Source organism: Tachysurus vachellii, chromosome 21 (genome assembly GCF_030014155.1).
Source record: "Tachysurus vachellii isolate PV-2020 chromosome 21, HZAU_Pvac_v1, whole genome shotgun sequence".
Taxonomy (NCBI): Eukaryota; Metazoa; Chordata; class Actinopteri; order Siluriformes; family Bagridae; genus Tachysurus; species Tachysurus vachellii.
In genome coordinates this window covers 8,660,123-8,683,186 of record NC_083480.1, presented here as the reverse complement: position 1 = coordinate 8,683,186, position 23,064 = coordinate 8,660,123, and the positions used below count along the sequence as shown (strand labels likewise).

Sequence of the window (23,064 nt, the reverse complement as noted above, 5' to 3'; positions counted from 1 at the left end):
GTCCATCTTGTGGCTGAAGCATAGCAACTGCCGATTACATCGACGACATCGATTGGTCATCCTGACCCATCCTGGCTCGACAATTGATTATACAGCGCTGATGCAACAATGTCATTATTTCAAATCATGGGTTCAAAATAAATATAAACTCATCTAGATATAAAATGCATTTAGTTTTATTATTATTTTAAGACTTTAAATTTGTTTAATTATTAAATTACTTAATTAACAGTTATTATTATTTTATATTATACTAGTTATATTATTAATTTATTATTATTATACATATTGTGTGGTAATAAGTACCTTTATTTTGAAAAAGAAGCCTTACACCCGGAAAGACGTGTCACCGGCTTAACTACACGTTTTTCCACACCAGGAGGGTTCAGGTGCGATGTATTCTTCTCTTATCTGTATATTATATAGCAGCATATCATTCTATTTTATTAAATATATATTGGGTTAATCATTTAAAATATACATATAAAGCTAAATAGTGTAGAGGCTTACTCGTAGCTTTGTGCTAAGCTAACGTATGCTAACTGACTGAAGGCTCAGGAGGTTTAAATCTGATTTCTGTGGGTTTTTTAAACCATGCATTATATTTATTGTAAAATAAGTGCGATGTAGATAAATGCAATACATCAGGCATGCGATAGAGAATGAATAGAGGCTGAATACCAAATCTGCCTGTTGGTCATGTAGTGTTTTAAACCCCTATGTAGTGCACTAGTAATGTAATGTAATGTAATGTAATGTAATGTAATGTAATGCTGAAGATGTTGGACCTCCACTGAGATGAGGCTGACTCTGTGACTCTGTGAGGCATCTAGAGATGTTCCAGCTCCAGTTAGACTCTGCTATACTAAAGCGGAGACGCCGACTCCATCAATACAACGTTTATTAGACTGTATATTTATAATCACACCCTACAGTGTCACCCATATGAGGATGAGGTTCCCCTTTGAGTCTGGTTCCTCTCAAGGTTTCCTTTACCATTCAAGGGAGTTTTTCCTCACCACAGTCACCTGAGTCACCTCAGACTTGTTCATTAGGGATAAATACAAACACATTTAAATAGATCTAATATTAATCTTGAATTTTTGTATTGTATTTTGTATTAATCTTTATATTATTCTTTATAATAACCTTTTGAGACAATGTCAATTGTAAAAAGCGCTATACAAATAAATTTGAATTGAATTGAATTATTTAGGAAGTAGAGAAGCGTTTGGGATTAATCATTTTATTTAATGTTATTTCATTTGATCGACTCGAACTCTGACTTTAAACTCTCAGGAAACAAGGAAATATATTTTTAATACAGTCTTTAAATTGAAATCAGAGTCATACCTTATGGTACATACCTTAAAAACCACAAAAAATCCCTTTATTGAAAGCAGTTTCAATAAAATCACATTAAAAATGAAGTATAGAATAAATCACGACTGGGTTTATTATGATTATTTTCCTGGAACCGCACATACCGGTGTTTTATTCTGATTCTAGCTGTCTGATGGTTAATGTTTTGATCAGAACCACTGCATAACATTATGTGAATGTTTTGTTTTGGTTCATAAAATCAGTGCTGTTTTTGTCAGGTTCTGGGAGCTTATAATTACAATGTTTTCCTCGAGGTTACATGACAGATGAATTTGTTTTGTTGTTGTTTGTTTGTTTGTTTGTTTAACAATCTAACCCTGCCATGTACAGATGACCAATTCAGATAAACCTCTTCAAACAACTGGAAGGTGGTATAATAGTTATAGTTCAACAATACAATCCAGTATACTTTATTACAGACATCAATGTATATTTATAACTATATTTTAGAATGAAATATTATGGGAACATTCTCTCAACCAACATTAGCAAGGGCTTTTAGAATTGGATGTTGAATATTGATTTCCAGAAATAAATAATTCCTAGAAAACTAAAAAAATCTATTTTCCTGGTGATTCAGGAATCAAACACCAACATCATAAAGTGTTCACTTATTAGCCGAGCCATCTCAGTTAATAGGTTATGGGAGCATTTGCAAGAATTTACTAATCTTCATGTCATAACATCTGACATACAGTACAAGTTCCTGTGAATCATTTATTAAAACAATAACCTTTATAAATGATATTTTTTAAAGTCAGAGCTGCTGTTCAAAAACTACACAACACTCTGAGATATAAAGAGAGTATAAAATCACTGTGATTTATTCTTTACAGTTACATGTACATTATCGCATGTAACTGCACAGTCACATATTAATTTATTCTCACCTTTTATTATTTTGTATTTTACACACATCATTGTGATTTATTTTCTATAGTTGTGTACATTCTGTATGTATACACTGCACACACACTGTATACATACAGAATGTACACAACTATAGACACTGTATAAAGAGAGTGACCAAATCTGGACATAGGAGTATAAACCAAACTCAACCATAAAGGGCATTTGGTTTAAACAAAGCCACATTTATGAAAGAATAAATTATATTTGATTTCCTATTTAAGTAATGATATTTGATTTTCTGTATATTACAGTGAGTAGAGGCAGGCAGGGCACCATGGGCGAAGAGCTGAGTCCTGATGAGAAGTTTAACCTCATCACTCGGAACCTTCAGGTGAACAAAGCAAATTATTGTCTGAATCCACAATGGTGCTGTTTAAGAAATACGATCATTTTACACAAAGTTATTTGTCTTATGTCCGAACACACAAAGGACACAAGAGACATCTTGCTTGCAGGATGTTATATATACTGTTGCATGTCTATTCCATATGTGTATCTTATATCTGATCTTATAGGAGGTTCTTGGGGAGGAGAAGCTGAAGGCAGTTCTTAAGGAAAGAGAATTAAAGGTGTACTGGGGCACAGCAACCACAGGCAAGCCTCATGTAGCATACTTTGTCCCCATGTCTAAGATCGCAGACTTCCTGAAGGCTGGCTGTGAGGTGGGTTATGTGGTAATATTTTCTTTGGAGTTTTTACTTTATAAATGTGTTTATAGTTTCAGCAGCCACACTAATAATACCTACTTTAAGCATCAGTCAGCCAGTGAGTTATGGCTGAGGCTCAGCAGACATATACAATTGTAAAATGATCTATAAATAAATCTTTGAGGCTAATTCAGCAGACTCTAATCTCCCTTTTCATGTCTACTGAGATAAGAACGTATTAATGAGTTTATTCTGGAATCTAATGTGTTAAGTCAGCAATGTCCAGATTGTGTATTATTAATGTGGAAACACTTTATCACTCATTTGTGTTTGGTAGGTAACCATCCTTTTTGCTGACCTTCATGCCTACTTGGACAACATGAAGGCACCTTGGGAGCTGCTTGAGCTCCGAGTTCAATACTACGAGCAGGTCATTAAGGCCATGTTGGAGAGTATCAATGTCCCTCTGGATAAACTAAAGTTTATCAAAGGCACAGACTACCAGCTGAGCAGGTGAGAGACTGCGGTCTTCTGCTCATTATACACTATGACTATGGCATGACATCAGGGAGGTTTTCCTTGCCACTGTTCCCTCTGTCTTGTTTATTAGGGATACATATTCATTTAAATGAAATATACTACATACAGTATATAGCTTTGGAATCACTTGCAGCATCTGTTTGCCTGTATTGATGCTTAGATAGGATTGATGAAGCCTACACTAGACTAAGTAAGTAAGTATATATTTTCATCCTTTCTTGCCTCCTACACTGTTATTTCCGCTGTCTTCAGGGACTACACACTAGATGTGTACCGGCTGTCGTCCATGGTGACTGAGCATGACGCAAAGAAGGCTGGGGCTGAAGTCGTGAAGCAGGTGGAGCATCCTCTCCTGAGCGGCCTGCTCTACCCCGGATTACAGGTGCTTCACTTCATTCAGCTACTGTACATGTAAAGCTTGTACACTTTTCTTCACAAACTCTGTTGGATTTGAATCCTGAGGTCGTCGTTTATTGGTATATTGGTGTTTAGGCACTGGATGAGGAGTACTTAAAGGTGGATGCTCAGTTTGGTGGAGTGGACCAGAGGAAGATCTTCACTTTGGCTGAAAAGGTGTGAATTTGTAGGAAATGTATTATTAAGGACACAGCTATCTTTCACAACAAATTCACTTTGTGATTGTAACATGTCCACAATGATTTCCAATTGTCCTCTGTTCCTGCAGTACCTGCCATCTCTAGGTTATGCTAAAAGGATCCACATGATGAACCCCATGGTGCCCGGCCTTACAGGAGGCAAGATGAGCTCCTCTGAAGAGGTAAAGAACAGATCTGTATAACTAAAGCCATACCTTGACCCGTGACCTTTTTTTACTGTTGCTATTTCTTATTAATACTTGTGATTTGACAATTTCAGGAATCCAAGATAGATCTCCTTGACAAAAAAGAAGATGTAAAGAAGAAACTGAAGAAGGCCTTCTGTGAGCCTGGCAACATCCAAAACAATGGAGTCCTTTCCTTTGTCAAGCATGTCCTCTTCCCACTGCATTCTGGTGAGCAAAGTCACAACATTTTCATTCATTCATTCAATCTTAACTATTCATTTTTCAGAAAGATGGTTTAAAAATGGTTATCTTTTCTCTTTACTAGAATTTGTGATTAAAAGAGATCCTAAATGGGGCGGAGACAAAGTTTACAAATCGTATGAGGAAGTAGAGAAAGATTTTGCTGAGGAGGTACGTGGAGTTCGTATGGTATTTTTCTGCTTGGTATGTTTAATAGAATGAGAGATGAAGGTTTTGTAGCTGTTTTTGAGAGGACAGCATACAGACATACTCAGGAATAAATGATCATTTTATTACTAGGCCCAAAAGGCATGTAAAAGCTCCAGTGTGTAATTTTCTCAGAAACCCAAAGGACCAGGAAAAAATGTGATAATATAGGTAATATATTATTAGATATTATATTAGTTACCACATTTTACCGTACTCTTTTAGGTTTATTGGCAACTGTGTATCTGTAGTTTGTCTCCTCTTCTGATGAACTTTTTCATGTAGCACAAATGAAAAATCAAATATGTTACCAAATCGTTGGGCACCTTTAGTGAGTTTTGAAGATTTATACTCTCAAGAAAAAAAAAAGATCATTTTCTATTTTTCCATTTTCATTTTCTACGTTATCTTTAATCGCAAGATGACTGCATATTGTGCTTTACTTCTGTACTTACACTCTTTGAACATTTGTTCCATAGAAAATCCATCCAGGTGATTTAAAGGCGTCAGTTGAAGTGTCCCTGAACAAACTTCTGGATCCCATCAGGAAAAAGTTTGAGACACCAGCGTTGAAGAAATTGAGCAGTTCAGCCTATCCCTCAAAAAACAGTAAGTTCAAGCCAACAAACGTTTAGTAAACACTCTGTGGTTAGGGTTAGTATCTGTGGATAGTGTTTATTGTGAGGAAGGTGCTTTCATTCAGCCTGATAGAGAGTTTGTAACTGTTTTAAAGAGGCTGCAGTAAAAGTGAACCCCAAAAAGACAGATGATGAGGATGAGATCATCCCATCCAGACTGGACCTCAGAGTGGGCAAAATTGTCAGTGTAGAGAAGGTATGTCCTATCTACTATTTAGCAATTTATGATGTTTCATTTAAGACTGTTAATCACAGTAATTGTACTACAATTGTTGACATTTCTACTAGAGCTTTAACTGAATACTGAGCATTGATTGTGAAGCACAATATTGACAGCAAATGACTTGACTTCAATGTAGTTTAGTTCTAGTGTAGTTAACAATGTAGTTTAGTACTTTATTGTGCTTACATGCTTTTTAATTCTTATCCTACACTCCACAGCACCCAGATGCAGACGCCCTTTATTTGGAGAAGATTGATGTCGGAGAAGAGCAGCCTCGGACTGTCGTGAGTGGACTGGTGGCCTACGTTTCCCAGGAGGAGCTTCAGGACCGACTTGTGGTATTGTTATGCAATTTGAAACCTCAGAAGATGCGTGGGATCGAGTCTCAGGCTATGCTGCTCTGTGCTTCAGTGTTAGTATTCCTGATATCCAGTTTAACACAAGCTTTCAATGTATAAAGTATTGCATGCTGAGAAGGTATTTGTTTGTTGTAAATAATAGTGAAGGTGAGACCAAAAGAGTAGAGCCTTTGGATCCACCTGAAGGATCAGCACCAGGAGATCGTGTCTTTGTCGATGGATATACATCAGGAACACCGGATGATGAACTCAAGCCCAAGAAGAAGGTTTTTGAGAAGATTCAGGTATGTGAAAGTGAAATTTGAAACAAACTATGAGATGGGATTGAGGATGGTGCGCAGGTTACTGAGTTTTACATCTACGTCTGTCTATATCTCCTCAGGTGGACATGAAGATCTCAGATGAGTTGATAGCTCAGTGGAACATGAAGGATTTGATGACCAAACTAGGAAAAATCACCTGTAAATCATTGAAGGGTGGCAGCATTTGTTAAATATTCTTTCCTCTCTTCTCAAAACTCATCAAAGTGTCTTCATGGAGCTTCATTCATCCATTATATACTGTTAACAGCCTAAGAGCACTTGATCTGAAGATCACTCCAAAACTGTAATCTGTTACCCGTCATGACAAAGAAGAGACATTGTGTCATAGATCACCTTAATTTACATCAGTGTATAAAGGAAGATATGAGGATGTTAAAATAGATGGAAACAGAAGCATTATGTACTGAATTTATTGTACAAAATCAATATTATTAACCAGACCCATACGAAATAAATATGTAAAATTAAGAAATGATTTTCTTTCTCATTTTTGTTCAGAATGGTTAATAGTTGAAGTTTGATGATTGAAATGAATGAGTTAGAAAATTCCTGCTCCTTTCTAATAGGTGCAAATGCATCCCCTCATGTTTTGAAACCAAATTAAACACTTTTTAGAATATCACTTACTGCATGCATGTTCCTTTATTAGAAAACTTTTTAAAAATATTTTTTAAATGTTCATTTAAGCATATGCATCTTTTGGAAATGTTTACTAAATGAACCTCACCAAGGGTTTACAGAGACTTGGGTGTAAAATAAAAAACACCATTGTCTGCTGATCCTGTAGACAAAAGCTAATGTGTTAAATGGAAATATCAAGAGTTATGTAAGCAAACAAATAGCCAGAGAACTACAAATCACATTAGAACTGAAGGCTGGTATAAAGCAGGTCATCTCAGAACACACCTTATAGATTATGCACTTTGCTTTGAATGGGTTACAGCAGCCTACAGAGTGTTATAAGAGCATCAATAGTGGACCACTGAAATTTAAAAACAAAGCGGTGTACCTTTTTGGTGTAAAAGGGTAAAGATTAAGCCTAATGGTGTTTTTTGTGGTGCTGTTGTAATGGATTTCTTTGTATTTGTCAGGAAGCCTCATACCCAGTGAAGATTGTGTCTCTTACCAATGTTACTTACACTTGAAGGCTCACTTCAAACATAATATGAATAGCACATTGCATGGCACCAATGAATGGCTTTAGGAATACGACAGTGAGCGTTCAGTGCTTTAGTGGCCAGGTTTTAACCATGCTTACTTTAACTTGCAGCAACTGCATAATTATTCATAATAGTTATTCAGTTATTTCTACTCAGTGCAATATTTCTGCACAATGCAGCCATCCTATGATGAACAGATTATCTGATGCAATTCTGAAAGCTATAGAAGGTGCAAACAACAAATTTTGTAAAATACTTGATTATGTCTAATAAACTTGATTTTTACCTTTTAAAGAATAAAAAGACCATAATTCCAGCCATTCATTAAGTTATGTATATGATATACACACAAATGAATTACACTAGTAATTTTGTTTGGACAGATTTACAACCTTAAAGAAAGCAAAAATTGTTTCACTCTTTTTACATTGTTTTTGTTCTGGAGAACTTGCCATTTATGATGTCTGTGATTTTGAACCTTGATGTTATCGCTACTAAAAACGTATTTAAGGAGTATGAGATAAACAAGGAGGAAAATATAAAATTATAAGTAATACTAAAGCAACAGACAAAGACCAGTTGAGCATAAAAAACATCAATGGATATATTCAGACCAGATTTATAGAATATGAAATGATATTTTTACTTGAGTAGAGAAAATACATTGCATATAATTGAGAATACTGGAAAATACTCAGTGGTATAATTTACTAGTTTTAAAAGAAACCTTAAAAAAAAAGGTTCCACAATGCCAGGACTCATGACTGCCAGACTCAGAATTCATGATATAGGTTGTAAACCCAAAATATCCAAATATTTTAATGCACCTTTTTTCTCAAAGTATCAATACTATTTGTAATTGACATTAGTTAAGAAGCAGATGTTACTGTCTTGGTCATTTCATTAGAAATAGTTCAGCATATGTAGCTTGCAAAGTGCTTTTTCTAGAAATAATAATAAAAAGTCATTTTTAATGTAATAAACATTAAACACACCTGTCAAGCACATTCAGTGTATACTGTGATTTCCTTAAGCATGTGTAACATATTATATACAATTATAAAGATGCAGGTGGCCAATTCTATAAGACGCACTCAAAATGTATTAATCATAGCATTAGCCTCTTCCATATACACAATATGGCCTAAAGATTGTTCACATTTGACCATCACTCCCACATGCGCTTGCTGTTGCCACAAATCTGGAAGCAAACAAATGTATAGAATATCTTAATATGTTGTAGCATTACAATTAACAAAGAGCCCCAAACATGTAACAGCCTGACAATGCACCTGTGCACAAAGTGAGGTCCACAAAGAATGGTCTATAAAATTTAAAGAAGTCAAGTGTCCTGCACCGAGCCCAGACCTCATCCCTGCAGAACACCTTTGTGATTAAATAGAATGCAGACTACACCGCAGGCCTAACGCTAATGCTCTTGTGGCTGAATTGGTAAATGTTTCAAGATCTAATGGAAGACCTTTTCAAAAAAGTAAAGTTTATTATAAGAGCAAAGAAATACAAAGTTCAAATTGTCTGCAATACAATTTTCATATGGGTGTGATGATCAGGAGTCAGCAAACCTTTGGTTATGTAGTGTAAATAGAGGATATAAAATGTAATAATGAGCATAGAATGCATAATTGTGTTGGGAAAGAGGTCTTTGATCAGCAGTGCCTACTACCCATTATAACCAATATATGATAGATTAACATTGGAGTTAAATAATAAACTTAGGAATTTACAAGATCTAACTGCGCAACCACCCCTAATAATATAAGGTGATTTATAATTTGCCAAAAGAGACAAGTTGTATTGTGTAGAAAAATATGCCAAAGCTACAGTAAAGCTATTATATCAAAAGAATTGGTACCAAATCCATTTTTTTTTTTTGCTTAAATATGAAGGCCATGTTCAGGCTAAGGCTTTTACAATAGAACAGTGACATTGTCCACAATTGCTACACATTGTCTTTGCTAACTTCCTTTTCCTTGTGTTGAACATTTCTCCCAAAGCATTATGCAAGAAACCTTGTAGTTTATTCTTTACCTGAAAAAGAAATGTATATAGTGTAAAACACATCAAAAATCATACAATCATACAATATGTATATGATATCATTTATTTATTTTAAAGATTATATATGTATTTCCTACCTGTGGTGGAGGGAACTTGCTGGCCAGCAGATTGATTATTTGCTACTCCGTTATTTTGTTTACTTGAAGAGCCGATAGTTGTAAGCTTTGTGACAGTTCCGACTTTTTCTGATGGATTTGTTGCATATACTGGTTTCTTTGCAACAGGTGGTGGAACCTTGTGATGCTTCTTTATGCAATTTGGAACTGTTGAATTCTGCTGATCAGAAATTTGCATAAGCTCTGCTGCAAGGCTCTGCTTCAGGCTGGCCTGGGCCTCTGGAGATATGGCTGTTTCAATAACAACTTTCTTTGTGCTTTTGGAGAAAATGAAGCTGGCTGTAGAGGCAGGGGACTTACAATCATCAAGTGTCTTAGGGGACGGTACAGGCACATCATTACTGTTTGCAGTGGGGGTTGGCAAACGTAGACTGGGCCTTGCTGGGAAGCCACTAGAAGACATGGCTGCTGTCTTCATGCGTATAGCCTCCTGAAGGCGCATGGAAGGAGCTTGAGATGCCTTCACAGGAGACTCCATGGATTTTATGCAGGATTTGCGAATAGGTTTTTGTGGAGTTACTTGACTAGACACAAACAGATCTTGGTCTGTTTTGGTCTCTGTAACTTTTTGTGATAGGTCTTCTTGGTCTTCAACATTTACAGTCCGTAAACGAACCATTTGAAGTAGAGAAGGTGTGACAAGGGGAATGTTTGCATCCTCTTTAGGAATAGGTGCACATTTCTGTGTGGAAGAAAGTCCTTTGCATCTGCTGTCTTTACTTATTAAACTTGGTTGTCTTTTGAAATTAACTGTGGACTGATCTTCCACTGGAACGGAAGGTGTAATTTTTAAATCAGTAGCGAGTGGATCATGTTGAGGTGGAAGGGGGGTTTCTTGAGGCAGAGAATGTAAAGGTATATCCTGTGATTTGGAAGATTTCAAATAACTTTCTGAAGATACAAGAGTTTCTGCACCAACTAGATCAATGTAACTTTGTGAAACATTCTCGAAAGATTGTGGTTTAGCATGTGTTTGATCAAACAGTTTGTTCTCTGACACATTTGGAATGCTATCAGTTAGTGGAGGTTCATGTAATATTTTCTCCACTAATGTTGTGCTCTGAATAATTTTTGGATCTGGATTTTGCTCAGTGTGAATGGTTATGTCTGACAAATCAGCTGACTCCTCAGAAGGCGCACTGTCTCCCTGTCCTGATAATTCTACCTTGTAATTCTCAGATATGACAATAAATGTTTCTTGCATGTCTGGTGGTGGAGGTGGAGGGAAGTCTATTTCATCCTGTCCAATTACTAAGTCAGATGAGTCGTCCATAGGTGGTGGTGGTGGAGGCCAGGAAGGCTCTACAGTGGGTAGTTCTTTTTCAATTTCAGGCTGTACTTCTTCCTCCTGTAATAGTACAGACACTGAGCATACTGAAGACATTTCAGACCCAGTGGGTGGTGGTGGAGGAGAATGTTCAGGAGGTGGAGAGGGAGATGGAGCAATACCAATGTCTCTAGGACCTTCAACACTTAGACTTTTTGTTGTTCTGTGATTGAGGATCTCTTTATCAGTAGAATGTTTAACAAAATTCTGGTCTGCTGTTTTCTCTATCTCTGGGGTTGAAAAGTCATTCTCTGGCAAAATAACAGTACTAACATTACATGACTCAATGACAAAGTGCTCTTTTAACATCAATATTTGATTCATTTTTTCTTCTGATTGCAATTTCTTGGAATTTACTGAATCTTCTTGCTTAATTTTTAGCTCTTCTGAATTTTCATGCATTCTTTTGTGCATAACATGACCCACTTGTTCCTTTTTATCCAGAATAACCTGTTCTTGTACTAAAATGTGCTCATTCGTGGCTGATTTATTCTCTGAATGGGTTCCATTTGTTTCAGTTTCTACCGATATTTTTCTTTGACCACAATATTGGATAGTGGTATCTATTGTGTCCTGATTTTTCATGATTAAAATGTCTGTGTGATCATTTTTTTGAAGCTCTTGTATCCTGTGGGCACTTGTACTCGGACCACATAAAAGTTTAGTTGTGCATTCATTGTGAACCCAGGTTTCAGGGGGTGGGGGACAAGGCGCTTTTACCTTTGGAGGAGGAGGAATGTTAAACAAGTCCCTGAGGGTTGCTGAAGGTGGTGGAGTCACTAAGTTTTTTATCGTTGTTACAGCAGGAGAGATCTTTGGTGGCTGTGATTGAGTACTGTGGGTATGTGTAAGCTGATTGGCTGAATCTGATACATTTGATGACAGGGAAACCAAGGATGAGGAGACTGAAACTGCAGGAGAAATCCGTGTTCCTGTCCTCTCTGGCTTTGGAGGCTTCAGCTTCTGCTTTCTTGGAGAGCTAGGACAAATATCTTTAGAATAATGAGTGGGTGTCCCACTTTGACTTGAATATCCACTTGAAGGCGATAGAGTTCTTTCAAATATATCTTGTGGGGATGAGTTATTTGATTCAGATTGATCTTTGGTAGGGTCTTGAAGAGGTTTCTGTGGACTGACAGTCACAGAAAAGTTAGAGTCATCATAAAATGGTGACACTGGAGACTGGGTAGAGATAGTTTCAGTGTAGGATGATGTAGCATCTTCTTTTTTACTAAGAGCTACATCTGGTTGCCTGCCATTGGAATCTAGGTATTTCAAATCTTTAGTGCTTGCCAGTTGCCTTGGGCCTTGTTTAAGTTTTTCATGGTGTAAAGAGTATGTTCTCCTTGGTGGTGCTGGTGGTAATTTAGCCTTCATTACTGATAGGTTACGAGAACACAATCGACTGTTTTGGGCAGTTTCCGCAACATCACAACTTATTGAGCTCTTCAGACTCATTTGTTCCTCATGTGAAGACGGAATGCTTCCTTTAAAAGAGGTGGTGGAAGGCTGCGAGACAATAGTCTCAGAAGATTGTGAATGGCTCCATTTAGAGCTGGTGGAATTTGGTTCATCATGAGTACCTCCTCCTGAGCGTGAAGAAGCTGGACTTGCAGGTGCTAAGCTGCTCTTGCTAACTGTACGTACACTCCGCCGGTTGCAGCTTCTATCAATTTCTATCACATCTATTGCAGAAGGTAGGATTGCATTAGGAATTATAGTGGATAAATATGTAGCCTGTGGTGAGATAGACATAACAGGACCTTGTGGTTCTTGCAAGAGGGCAGAGGAAGTTGTTATTCCAGGTACAGCAAGAGACCTGGGTCTCTGGGACATTTGTGTTCCAGATTTAATGTTAAGAAGGAAGTCATCTCTGTACACCGCATATATGTGATGGCTGAGAAGTTGATCATCTCTAGAAACCTGAAGGGTTTCAATATCCTGTAGGTGTACACGTGCCCCTTCATTATTTGTTATAGGCACCTCTCCATCAATTCTTGGGATTATGACTCTACCAGATGAATCTTCACCTCCATCATTTTGGATCTGAAGTAAAGCTACCCTCCCCATACCTGTCAGAAGTTAAAAAACTTGATAATAACCATGCATTTTTTAAAATTGATAATAATTTTCTATTATATTGTTTCAATATGGAGTAGTAGTTAAATCAGTGATTAAATGACATACATAATTCTTTCTGAATCTGCTGTGGTATGCCCATAATTGTCGTTCTTCTGCTCCTTTTTCTGGGGTTGTCCAGCCTCTTCACAGGGTTCAGAGGCTTAAATGTTGAACCTACGAAGTTTATAGAATATTTTTACAAATTTAATGAAATTGAAATTTACAGAATAATTCTGTTATTCCAATTTTCACCACTGTTAAATTTAGAATTATGTTTTATATTTATACGACAGCACGGCAATGACACAAAATGACCTTTGGTTTGGTAACATTCTCTTTCGCCTCAGGCTGCATCATACTAACTATCAGTGATTATTTTAACACATCTGCATGTCTTTTTGTGTTTTATTTCCTAGTTAAGGCAGTGAATGTACCTTGGCGTGTTAGCACAGGTCTTGATGACATTGCAGATACAACAGATGAATTGTCAGCAGTGCTGTCAAAGCTCAGATGTCTAGCACTTTCTTCACAGTTGACATCATTTTCTGTTTGTGCTGTTTCTGTGGACTGCACACACACACAAAAAAAAAAACAGTAAGGCTATATGAAGTCATATTTTTAATAAATAATTTAATAAAATCTGTGCTCTGTTTTTGATGAAAAGAAAACTCACAACAGGCTGATCATCCTCAAGGTCCCTTGCAGTGTTATGCTCTGTATTTGAAATTGGGAAAACACTCATCAGCACTCGGCTTCACTTATATGCTATTACTATTACTGTATGTAATATTACTGTATGTAATAAATGAAGAATTTAAATTATTAGAGTTCTATATCATTCTCACCTTCTTGTTGTACTTGTAGTAGTCCTTTTTGGGCTTCAGTGTGCAGATCTTCCAGATACTTTGGCCTGCTACCTTCAATAAACACATTCTCCTGGTATTGTTGGGAGGCTGTGTAATGCACTGCCAGTTTCGACTGCTCGTCATGCTTTTGTCCAGCTGGAGATGGGGAGATAGATAGAGAGTAGAGAGAAAGGGTAGCTTATGTTAGATATCACTGGGATTGTTCACTTTATTCAAATATGAACAAGCACAGCTGACTGCCTGACACTTGCAGAGCCTTTAATGATTCAGAAGCAGGTTCTGCTTATTCTACATTCAAATAAAACTTTAATTAAACATGGATATTAGAAGAGTAAATAGACATCCTCATTTTTAATCAGTGTAGCATACCGGCCTTTGCTGGTCACTGTGCCATGATTCCTGACTGGTTGTTGACTGTTACATGGACAATAGTGAGAAACATGAAACTTCAAGTTGACCTTTTGTAACTGTCTAAGAAACAGTAAGAAGCTTCTTACTAGAAGCCACTGGTCCCCCTATCAGCTTCCTAATGTCCCCTGAGTACCTTGAACTCTGGTTGAGAACAAAAATGTAGCTCTTCTGAAATCATTGGGATGCAAACATGATGAAAGGCTTCTGGTCTAAAAAGGGAGATTTCTTTAAAAGAAATCCCCTTGGCTTTTTATTTCAGTTTTCCGCCTACCAGGCATCAACTATTAAGTGTCTAGATTAGCAGCTACCCCATGGGGGTGTCAGGTAACTTAACTGTGAAGACGGTGACTCTGATACCATGCAGAGCTTAAAAACTAATGTGGCACATCTAGCAACATGAAGCAGATTAAGTTAATTGTTAACTATATTAAAACTTCCTAAATACTTCCAAATCCATCAGCATTAAGTGGTCAGGAGATGCGGAAAAAGGAAAGCAACACTCGAGAATAACAAGTGCAATCCTCTATGTCCTACTTCCAATCCTTTTGTCTCAGGCTTATGATAAAATACAGATCTGACAGATGATTAGAAATTATTAGAAATTAGAGATGATTAGATATTAAAGATATAAACTTTTCACAATCCATTCATCTGATCAGAGTGCAACTGCAGTGCCAAGGATACAAACTCAAACCTAATCCAACTCCTAATAAAACAAAGGTCTTATATCCCCCTCCCTCCTAATGAATTATGATGAAATATGATTAAAGATATTGACGGTATTAAAAAAATTTAGTCACACAACCATTTCTCTTATAATAATTTTAACGTAGGTTACAACTTGGAAAGTTAGTTGTTGTCCAGATTTACTTAAACGAATAGAACGATAAAAGTAAAGCATTTAGTAAATACAAGTTTTTAGGAATACATCTAAGTTAGACTCCTTTTTGCCTCAAATAAAATGATGAGAATCTGTGTTTTTCTACTCACCCTTCTTCTTGAAGACTGACAGAAGTGATTGAAATGTTTTACCCAGAAACACCACCATCCTTTCCTTGAGACAAAAATCTACAAACTGATTACTGAACTGAATTCCAAAGTGAAGTAAAGATAAAGGTCCATCTAACGCTAAATGATGCTTTCAGCATCATGACAAAGTTCAAACTGCAGATGCCACAGAAAGGATGCTGCGAGATAGCTGATATGCGGCAGACTGTTGAAGGATAAATCGAGAGAAAACAATATGAGCTGCTGCTTGGTCCCAGCTCCCTCCCAGCCCTTCCTCTTTCCTCTAAACAACTCCCCTCCTTTTGTCACACATAACCCCCCCCTGGACCACTCAGGAGTTTGGCTGCTTTTACTTCTTTGATCTCTCTAACCGAACTTGGGCTCTCATTACCCAACAAAGAACCAAATTCTCTTTTACTTTCTTCTAAACACCACGGGTGGCGCTTCTATTAAACTTTGTTAACATTCTCTAAATATTTAATTCTTTACTTTGATTTTGAATTTTATCGTAACAATTACTTCTATGCAGTATAATTCTACAAAAAAATGGTCATGTTCTATAGAGGATTTTAATGAAAACCATATTTAAAACTATCCAGAGAATCTGTGAACCCTTTTATTTAGTAATACTTCACAGACCTACCATATTAACTGTACTTAAATTTACACAAAAAAGGTGAAAAACACATAATTCATTTTCATTAGTGATGGTCTTGAAAAATTAGTCCATACTGACAATTCTCCACTGTTTCTCCAGTAAGGAATCATAAAGGAGCCATTTTACTGGTACCACCAGAGTGTGGTTAGCCATTACTCAATGTAATTTTCCTCATGATACATCTTAGCAGGTAGTACAGCTGTGATTTACTTTAGCCTAACAGGAGGGATGCACTTTTGGACCATGTACCCAGCCTCCCAATGTCTCCTTCGCTGCACAGACACTGATTTTGGCACTGGTTTTGGACTCAAATGGATTTGGCTTAGAAATGAGGCACCATTTCAAAAAGACATACAAAAGGAGTTATTTGGGTTGGTGTGTTGCCAACTCTTGGTTTGTCCAGGGGGTTAATCCTTTTTGTCTATGTGTTGATTTCACTGCTTCACCTGTCATTTTAATCTCACACTTCTTGCTCCTCACTCCTTCCTTTAACTAGTGTCCTTTTAGCCATCAGTGTGGTCAGTGGTTTCTGATTTCTGCTCCATACTTATATAGTTCTCAGACAGTTATCTGCCAAGCGTAAGTGCAGTTCTTTCTGTAGCTGTGACTCAGATTCTTCCTGCAAACTGTATACAGCAAGACACACTGCTGAGGCAATCTTGACTATATAAACACCTGTGGTATAGAGTATGCATTATTGATACACACTTGGGCAAACATGGTTGGCGTTATTTTTGAAAACTAAAGGCGGGACACACCAAATGCAAATTGTGTGCCCCCTGTTTCTGTTGTCCCTTCTTGCAAACTAAATTAATATTTATCAGGAGATCCTAAAGCCACCATCTGGCACATGATAAAGGGTGTGGGGCATGCTTATGAGACCAGCAAAAAGACCCCAACTTTCTACACTCAGCCAAGTCTACATAGCAGTCTTTGCAAATGACCCATGGGGGCTATTTTATGCTAAATCTTTTGGCTGTGGCTCACACCGAATGCTATTATTAAAAAAAAAAAAATGAAAAAATTGAAAGTTAATGGACCATAAACACTTAAAGTAATATAAATAGATTTTTTGCATGTGGTGCTTGATTGTGCATACACTTCCGGACTCAATGAATTTTACCTTTAGTTGGTGAAATACAATGTTTTGTGTACAGAGTATTTTGGCATGAAAAATTTGTTGAATTTGGGTCATAAATGATTCTGGGAATGTTTGCGGTCAATAATGAGAAGTGAGTTAATTCCACTGGCAGCCATGCATCTGTTTCACACATGCTGTGGTATCTGAAGCAGTCCTTTTTTATACCTTAATTTCCTTTATTCTCTCACATTGTACAAGATGAGCCAATTTAGGCACTAGTTTTCAAAATCATACATTTCAATCAAGTCAAAATGCCCTTTTAAAAGACAAGACTGACTTCAAGACTCTACATCACTTTATGCAAAGTGTGCAAAGTTTATAACTGTTGAAGGTTTCATTTAGCTCATTAAAAAGTCTGCTAGTAACAAAGTCTGCTACTACCAGAAGATGTCCACCAGGTGGTGCTACACTTCAGACCTTCAAGGCTTCACTAGGCTCTCTCTCTCCTAGTGTTTATGAGAATATGATGGAATTTGAGTGGGCTTCTTTGATTTGGGAGGACAGGCCTCAAGCCTTTTGTGTGTGGATATATTTCAAATGAATACTTTTCTTTTGAAAGACTGATGTCAAACACAGACATACCAGTTGTTTAGTTCATGATGAGCTATGTCTAGATTTTTATCCTGAGCAGGATTATTTACCTCTAATGCAGCATTTAACCAACCTCTGATCTGTCTCTGATGCCTATAACACACACATATAAGCTTGTACTCTCAGCCTTCATTAAATATGTTCTATCCAAACTCCATTTATATCAATATGGACAACAACATCTACAGTACCAGAACAATTTTATCTAGGGGAGAGCAAAAGGTCTGGTGAGGTCTTCGTGTTCCCATAAGACAGCGTTTCTGAGACTGAGGTAGTGGGTTAGAGGAACATCTGCTGGTGATGAAAAGGAGCCAGATGAGCTCTGAGTCTGAGCTCATCACAAAGCAGATCTCCACCCTCCAAAGACACTGTCTGGAAAAATCCCAGTCCATGAGTCCATTGTGTTAGTGCATTGTTCTAGGATCTTCACAATCCAGTGTGTTTTACATGTACAGAAAGCTGTGAACATGCCCTTTAACTGCACTGGAGTAACACAGGAGACCACTCTGTTATACAGATATCAGTAAAAAAGGTAATAAACCAATGAGAAACACACAATGCTTTCTGTTTTGTACATCTTGCACTACACTATATATATATATGCCAGGTGAAAAACTGAAGACAATATTTATTCCCATATATTACCTTCTGGAAATCATTCTTCTTCAAAAACAATTTGTTTTTAGCAAATAGAAGGAGATATATTGCGTATATCAGGGCATCTTTGACCTACTACCTCCTCCACAGTGACTCTTTAGTAATAATTCTCAATCATCAGGCTTTCTTATTTTAGTTCAGCCTGCTCCACAGCAGCACATCCAATTATTATCAGCATTAAATAAATCAGAGTTGTTTATTCTCACTGTGACCTGGCTGCAATCCTAAACAATATTATGAACGTCACAGAACTCCTACACAAACACATTCAAGGCTGAAAGCTTCATCACTAGTGTTCTATTAATAACTAGATTTGTGACATTGACTGGTAGTGATGTCTTCTGTGCATCTCTGAGTCACATTTCAGCTTGGTTTGCATCCAGACTGAGAATCAATCAATATTGACCTTTCTAGCATTAAAATGTTCCACATGGTATTATGCAGGTTTTTTTTTTTTTTAATCACAAAATATCTCAGACTAAAAACTCTACTGATGTGGCTTCTGATGTACTGCAAATACAACCCAGATTCAACCCAAGATTGGATTGAAAACACTCACACCGCTGTTCTCATTTTCTTTTAAAGTTTCTCTCAAATCCTTCCTTTGGTGACTCACCCTGGAACGTGGATGGTGAATGGTTTTACTGTAATGCCTTTTATACACATGATCTAAAGGAATGTCCCAGTATTATTTTAACCCTATCTCTATCTACCAGTTCTGTAGCCTCTGGGAGAAGAAGTAAAGCATTTCATTATTTTCCCTGTATGAGGAAAAAATGTCCATAATGAAAGAACCGCTATTGGTACAAACATGAAACTTTTATGGAAAATATATTCATAGAATGAATTATTAATTTCCTCAGTCAAAGAGCTCTAAGTTAGGAATTAGTCACAACTACATGTTGTGAAACAATAAGGCCCATGTTAACACTTACAAACAAATAAGACAATCAGCTAATCATGGTAGCAAAACACTTCATCCTTTATACTTATCCATCCATAAAATTAGCTGCATCTTTACCTTGGACTGCTGGATTTGTTACTGGAAATTTATGCTACATAAACAGCTCACAGAAACCTTCACCATTTTATTAAGAATTTATGTTCATATGCAGCATCTTCCACACAGGTCCCTGTATAATATGTTACTGTAAAAACAAAACATATTGGAAAGAGTGCATTAATATAATCCTGTGATTTGCCTTTTAGCTGGCACGAGTGTCAGAGATGCAAAAAGATTTAACACCTTGTAACCAACCGTACTGCGATTGGAACAGCACTATGGTTAAAATACTGTAATATTCATCCATTATGATATTACTTTATACAGAGAGATGGACTAATAAGATATGTCACTGAATGGCTCCAGTGCAGTTGAACGGTGGATTAAACTACGAAGGAACAGCTTTGGTAAGATTTATTTAATCACAATGGTTTCATCATAAGACTTTAACTTTAATTTAGTGTCATAGCTACTAAATTACTTTCTATTAGACTTCCGTCGTAGTGTATTTCTATTATAAATAAAGTTTTGGGTCTCAGTACAAGCAAAAACAGCAAGGCACTGAGCAAGGCTATGGAAGGCAAAGCAGAACCTCTGATTAGAGGAAACAGAACAGGTGTGATTGCTCAGTGAATCTGTGTAAGGTCATGTGATGAGCAGGGGCTGATGGTGATGATAACCACAACCTAAACACCCATATACTGTACTAGGGATCAAAGTGTGTAGCGTTTGGGTTTCCAACCTGCTGGCATATTCCTTTAATATTGCACCTACTTAATTTATTAGTGTACATCTGAAGGGCATCCAATCACTTATGAAGCAGTGTTCTGTAAAAATATACTGATCAGATTGCTAAAATGCTTTAAAAGATGTCTTGTGCATCTCAGCTTTGAGATAAAGCGCTGCATAAATCGTGCATGCTGTATATCTCAGGAATGCTGCAGAAAGCCACATCTCATTTTCGGCCAATTTTGATTATATACTTTATAATCAGGATTGAACCACTGACTGTGTTTTCTTCTTTAGGGCGGTAGAGCTAATTTGAGCACTGGAAAAAACATTTCTCTCATGGGGAATATAGTGTAACTGGAAAAAATCTAAACTAACTATTTTATGATTACATTATGTCATTATGCCAGCATAAACAAATCTTTGATTGCATGCCAGGGAGTATTTGGTGTGATGTTCCAAGAATAAGAAAAGAATAAGGAAAAAATAAACAAAATCAACTGGACTAACTCACTAGCTTTATTTAGCCTATAAATATATAGTCTGACACCAAACTCTCAAAGTGGAACCTACTAAACCTGCAGTATCCTCCATCGCACTCATTGTGTCTAACATTTCCTCTCCATACACCACTGTACATATTCAATTTTTATTTTATTTTTCACAGGTTTAACAGCACTACTGGCTGTTGTCAGTCAGTATGATGACAGTTTAGCTTCTAGTCCGTTCATGTATCGGATCACCATTTAAGGCACCTTAAAAACATTTGAGAGCATTACTGTAAAGGAACATACAGTAAACTTCTGTATCGCTTTAGACCATTTGTTGTTCTCGATCTTTCTACATAAATAAATAAAAATATATAAGTAGCAGTAAAATTCAAGTAAAAAAAGATGTTTGTCAGACTCCACTGATGGTCTGTTGTTTGTTTTTAAAAATGAATGTTGTTTTGGAGACGATGATTTTTTTTAACCACCTTGTGTCATGCAACAGTCCTAAACTATTATATAATCAAGAACACTTTTGTATTCGACATTGTATATTTCGATCTGAATATTAAAAAAAAAGTAAAATTGCTATATTATTCTATTATTATTGTTATTTCAGGCTGTTTTAACCTTTTTTACCCATTTGTTTTTAAATACTTATGTTCATTTTATTATTAAAAATCTCTAAAACAACCAGTCTTGTCTCGGTTCATGACTTGTTTTTGTTTATAACCCCCAAACACCACAGTGCTGATGTAATCAATAAAGATGGTCAATTTGTCTCTCAGTGATCTTAAGCCTCAATATTCTTAGCAGGTAATTTATATCAGGGGAGGATAAAATATAAGCCCAGGCCATGGATTTATATATCGGTGTTCTATTTAAAGTTCTCCAGCATACAAAAATGTTCAGTAGGCAGTTTATATAACATAAGCTCCAATTTTTTTATTCACACTTCCAAAGCACGTTATTTCTGTGGTAAATCCCATCTTCTTCTGCACTACATACACAAAATAAGGATGTGATCTGACTGTTAGTTGTTGGTTAACTAGCTAGGATGGATGCAAGACAATCAGGAATATGCAGGGACGTGAAAACCCTGAGGAAAAAAACAGTACAATGCAACGGATAAATACCTTGCATTTAAACATATTATCAATAAAACAAGAATCTCAAATAATGTTTTTACTTCACTTTTATGTAGTGACCAGAGAAAAGCACAGCTCATAAACACTGGCTTTGTGTCACGAACGGAATCATGCTTCATTAGCACGGAGAGAGATGTCTCTTTATCATCAGGAAAAGGTAATGATATGGACTATGACTATGAATTTATGAAGTCAACCCTCTCAAGTATTTTCTAATTTTCTAATGCTTGTATTAATGAACTTAATAAATTTGCTTACATACTTTCAGTTCAGTTGTTTTTTTGGCCAGGGCAAACACAACATGAGACTGGGCAAGTACAATGGAGCTTTCATGCATCCAGTGAGTTAGCTAATAAAGCTTTAAACTTTGTCCATACCTGCATAGATAAAGGGTTTACATTGTAGATAAACAGAAGCATCTGAGCATGCAACATTTTTTGCTTGTTTTAGATTGATCTCTTAATCCTGGGATTAGGAGTTCACATTTTCGTCATTGTGTGATATTGAATACACAAACAAACTTATAAATCTGCTTGTGTTGAGTTCCATTTAAAAGTCTGCCACTTGGTGATGCACATGGCAATAATGTCCAGATGCAATAAAAGTGGAAAGTGTTTGCAAGGATATAAATAATATACGAAATTCCTTCCATGATTGTTGAATGTTTGTTCCATGCAGATGTAGGCATCTAGCAGTCTAAGAAAGACTTTAATTCAGGAATAATTACAGCCTCTATAAACACCCAAAGCAAGCTATTGTGGACAGGCTATGGATCTTTTAGTGTGTGACTTTGCTTTTGCACACTAGCAGACTTCATTTCCTTTATTTTATTTCTGTCCCCTTTTGTTTATATCTTATGTTACATTTTAATATCCAGAGAGGACTTGCACTCAACCCCAAAGACACAAACAGTGCTTCATGAAGGTTGTGATATTTAATAGGACAGGTCTATAAGTATCTTAAACTATCAGTAACTGGATGCTACTCTTATGAATGATAAGTACATATAGACACAGGAACACATGTCATTCATCACATGGCAGGTCCATGCTTCATCTTTTATAAATCAAGTGTTTCAAGTCTGTTATTATGATGTTTCTCTTTTAAAACAGCAAGCTGGGAAAACAGTGAATACTTGTGAACAACAGTGTGAAAAGTTGTGAATACTGTGCAAATGCACAAAATCTACAGTTCTGTTATTGTCCCATTGTGTAATTTGTACTTTAAAGGCACTATGTATGCGTTGTAATAATGATCTACTTCATTCCTGTTACGTGCTATTGTATTCACTTGGACCTTTTCATC

The 23,064-nt window shown here is 36.6% G+C and overlaps 2 protein-coding genes across 4 annotated transcripts in view; one reads left to right on the top strand and one right to left on the bottom strand.

Annotated features, from left to right (window-relative positions):
* Positions 1-313: 313 nt before the first annotated feature.
* Positions 314-6,728, top strand: yars1 (tyrosyl-tRNA synthetase 1). Its single transcript, XM_060896926.1, has 14 exons — positions 314-389; positions 2,547-2,626; positions 2,811-2,957; positions 3,280-3,455; positions 3,735-3,864; positions 3,975-4,055; positions 4,168-4,260; positions 4,359-4,494; positions 4,592-4,677; positions 5,193-5,322; positions 5,447-5,547; positions 5,793-5,986; positions 6,076-6,217; positions 6,316-6,728. The coding sequence occupies exons 2-14, from the start codon at positions 2,570-2,572 to the stop codon at positions 6,424-6,426; spliced, it is 1,584 nt and encodes a 527-aa protein (XP_060752909.1). The 5' UTR covers positions 314-389; positions 2,547-2,569; the 3' UTR covers positions 6,427-6,728.
* Positions 6,729-8,009: 1,281 nt separating this feature from the next.
* The window catches only part of nhsl3 (NHS like 3), a 41,409-nt gene continuing 26,354 nt past the window's right edge, over positions 8,010-23,064 (bottom strand). For all 3 annotated transcript variants that reach the window (XM_060896924.1, XM_060896923.1, XM_060896925.1), the window contains 6 exons: positions 13,905-14,060; positions 13,733-13,773; positions 13,494-13,626; positions 13,126-13,233; positions 9,573-13,010; positions 8,010-9,465 (listed from right to left, as the gene is read on the bottom strand). In XM_060896924.1, the coding sequence (XP_060752907.1) occupies positions 9,455-9,465; positions 9,573-13,010; positions 13,126-13,233; positions 13,494-13,626; positions 13,733-13,773; positions 13,905-14,060 (3,887 nt within the window). In that variant the 3' untranslated portion in view covers positions 8,010-9,454. The remainder of the gene's footprint in view (positions 9,466-9,572; positions 13,011-13,125; positions 13,234-13,493; positions 13,627-13,732; positions 13,774-13,904; positions 14,061-23,064) is intronic.